We start from the raw sequence: 3,038 nt of genomic DNA on the forward strand, positions 1-3,038 counted from the left end.
ACATCCTCATGGATGTATCCAAATATATTTTAGTTAGAGATACATTTGTATCTAGATAAAGTTTGAGACACTTGTTTTTAGAAGGAAGGAGTACGACAGTTCTTTTAAACATCTCCAGCTGAATGGGACGCACCAAGATCGAGTCTGGCTGCTTAGACAAATCAAAATATTTTTAACCCTACAGACGGCAAGTCAACTTCACACAATTCCGTAGCATGGACACCATTGAAAGTCACGCAAACAAAAGGAGATAAATTAAAGTAGAAATTCAGCGGCGGCTTATGTGTTATTGCTTCGACATATATTTGATCAAGGAATCAGGATAACATCAAAACAAATTAAGACGGATAGAAAAAAGAGCACGACAACTCGACAAGCAAGCGACAGGGTAGCTGTTACAGCTAGAACCAAGTAGAAAAATTCGGCAAAGTTCGTTCTAGAGAATGACCCAGAACAAGTTGTTAGGAACTCCATGCTACCAAATAAACAGAGTCTGGCTCAGCCTAAGTTCTTGCTTACGAACAACCATCAGGACAAAGGTGTCATGTTCAAATTGCCCCTTTTTGTCGATGTATTTGTATCATAGTTGATCAGATAAATGAACTTCTGGCATGTTCCGTTTGTCCATTGCTCAGCAAGAATGTGTTGCTGAAATCTGCCAGATTCATTGTCCTCAGCACTACGCCTCTGGTCCTAACCAACACCGGACATGTTAAATTCATGTATGAGTGTATGACCATCAATTAAGCTGAACATCTTTGAGAAATCAAATCACGATGGAAGGGGATCAGCTGAGCATGTCAACCGACGACCACCACCGCATTGACATTGACACGGACACAGCCGCGGAGACGAAATCTGATGCCGTCGTGGGCGTTGAAGCCGAGCGGAAGTGGCTGCGCAAGCTCACGTCGGCGACGGTGAACAAGGCCGTGATGAGGGACCTCATCGCGCGGACGCCCATGCTGTGGTACCTCTGCCAGCGCTCGGGCACCATCCTCCGCTCGCGCCCCGGCCGCTCCGGTCGTGTCGAGGCGCTCCACGCGGTGCGCGCCGTGGCCATCGGCCCGTTCCACCGCGGCGACCCCGGCCTTGCTTTCTCCGACGACGCCAAGCTCCCCTTCATGCGGTATCTTCAGGACCAGTGCGCGCTCGACGTCGACCGCTACGTCGCGGCGCTGTCGGCGGAGCGCGACCGCCTCCGCGACGAGTTCGCCGACGACGACGTGGAGGCCGACAGGGCGCTGCTGGACGATGAGGAGAGGTTCCTCCAGATGCTGCTCCTGGACAGCTGCTTCGTCCTCGTCGTCAGCATGATGCTCAGCAAGGCCGGCGTGGGCGAGGACGCCGACAGCGCGGCGCGGGCGGCGTCCATCAACCGGGAGTACTTCATCCTGCACATGGCCGTGGCGCAGCACGCCGAGCAGATCAAGCTCGACATGCTCGTGCTCGAGAACCAGGTTCCCTTCGCCGCCGTCAAGCTGCTCGTCGCCTCCTGCAGCAGGCTCAAGCTCCGGCACTGCGTCGAGCAGGTCGTGCTGGGGTGCTTCGACGACGTCTGCCCGAAGCGGGCGCGCCAACCCTGCCACGCCGCGGGCGCCGAGTTCCACCACGTCCTGCACCTCTTCCACTGGTCCCGCGTGCCGGAGACCAAGTACGCCATCCTCTCCACGCCGCTCAAGCTCCTCAAGATCAAGAAGCAGTCGGAGCGCCTCTTCCCCTGCTCCGTGGAGCTGCGCCACTCGGCGGTGTGGTTCCGGCAGTCGTCCGATGCGTCCGACGCGTCGTCGTCGAGCTGCCAGAGCCACCTCGACATGTCCTTCTGGAGCCGGACGGCCAGCCCCGTGGCGGTGATGAGCATCCCGTGCTTCCACGTCCACGAGTACAGCGCCGTCGTGCTCCACAACATGCTCGCCTTCGAGATGCACTTCCACTGGGCGCACGGCGCCTGCGTCACCACGCACGTCGCGCGGATGGAGGGCCTCGTGCGGTGCACGAGCGACGCCTCGTTCCTCCGCCGCCGGGGCGTCCTCGCCTCCTCGCGGTTCACCGACGCGGAGCTCGTCTGCTTCTTCCGGGAGCTGGGGGCGCACACCGTCGGCGCCAGGCTGCCGGACGAGTTCGGCGACATGCTCGACGCCGTCGCCTGCCACCGCAGCCGCCGGATCAGCTGGTGGTGCGGCGGCTTCGTGCTGCACTTCTTCCCCTCGCCCTGGGTGGCCGTCTCCCTCTTCGCCGCGGCCGCCATATTCGTCCTGCCGTCCCTCCTGCAGACGGTGTACACCATGCTCGGCTACTTCAAAACCACTTCTAGCTAGTTGAGAGAATTCAGAAGTACTAGTGTCCTCGCCTGTCCATTATTAGTTCCCACTTCCCACACAGTACTGATCAGCTTGTTGATTCCGAATACTCCCATGCGAGTCTCTTTCTTTTCTGGGTTTTCTCCGGAGTTCAAATGGTAAATTTTAAGTGTCTATTTCACATCCGGTTGTTTTTCTTTTGGCCAACAGTCGCAAGAATTAGAACAATAGGATTGTTTTCCCCTTCCACCACTTCCGTGATTCCCGTTATTAATTTCGAACGGAAGTCTGCAGATCCCTTCTTCCATGTACCATGTACCGTGAGAAAACAGACACACATGTACTGTATCTCCAAAACAGAACCAAAATGAAGAGAAAATTAGTCCTTACTCCCATAAAAACTGGTGTATTTACACTGGATTTACATGTGATTTACGGAAAAACACTGATGTATTTACAGTGGTATTTTATGGGAAAACTCATGTTTATAGTGGATTTACATGAGATGTACGAAAAAACTCAATGTATTTACAGTGGTATTTACAGGAAAAGTCATGTATTTACTCTAGAACTGAGAGTGGAATTTACAAAAAAAAACTATTGTGTTTACATTGGTTTTATAGTGGTATATACGGTGGTACTTATGGGAAAAACTCATGTATTTACATTTTTATTACAGTAGCACTTACAGTGGTATTTACAAAAAAAACTCGTGTATTTACAGTGGTATTCAAGAAA

General features: G+C 53.1%; 1 protein-coding gene across 1 annotated transcript; it reads left to right on the forward strand.

Annotated features, from left to right (window-relative positions):
* The first annotated feature begins 776 nt into the window (after positions 1-776).
* On the forward strand, positions 777-2,318 carry LOC124656568. The gene has a single exon (XM_047195286.1). The coding sequence runs from the start codon at positions 777-779 to the stop codon at positions 2,316-2,318; it is 1,542 nt and encodes a 513-aa protein (XP_047051242.1).
* Positions 2,319-3,038: the final 720 nt, after the last annotated feature.

This window comes from Lolium rigidum, chromosome 5 (genome assembly GCF_022539505.1).
Source record: "Lolium rigidum isolate FL_2022 chromosome 5, APGP_CSIRO_Lrig_0.1, whole genome shotgun sequence".
NCBI lineage: Eukaryota > Viridiplantae > Streptophyta > Magnoliopsida > Poales > Poaceae > Lolium > Lolium rigidum.

Coding starts and splice junctions, on each gene's coding strand:
- LOC124656568 (XM_047195286.1), top strand. CDS start 777: ATGGAAGGGGATCAGCTGAGCATGTCAACCGACGACCACCACCGCATT.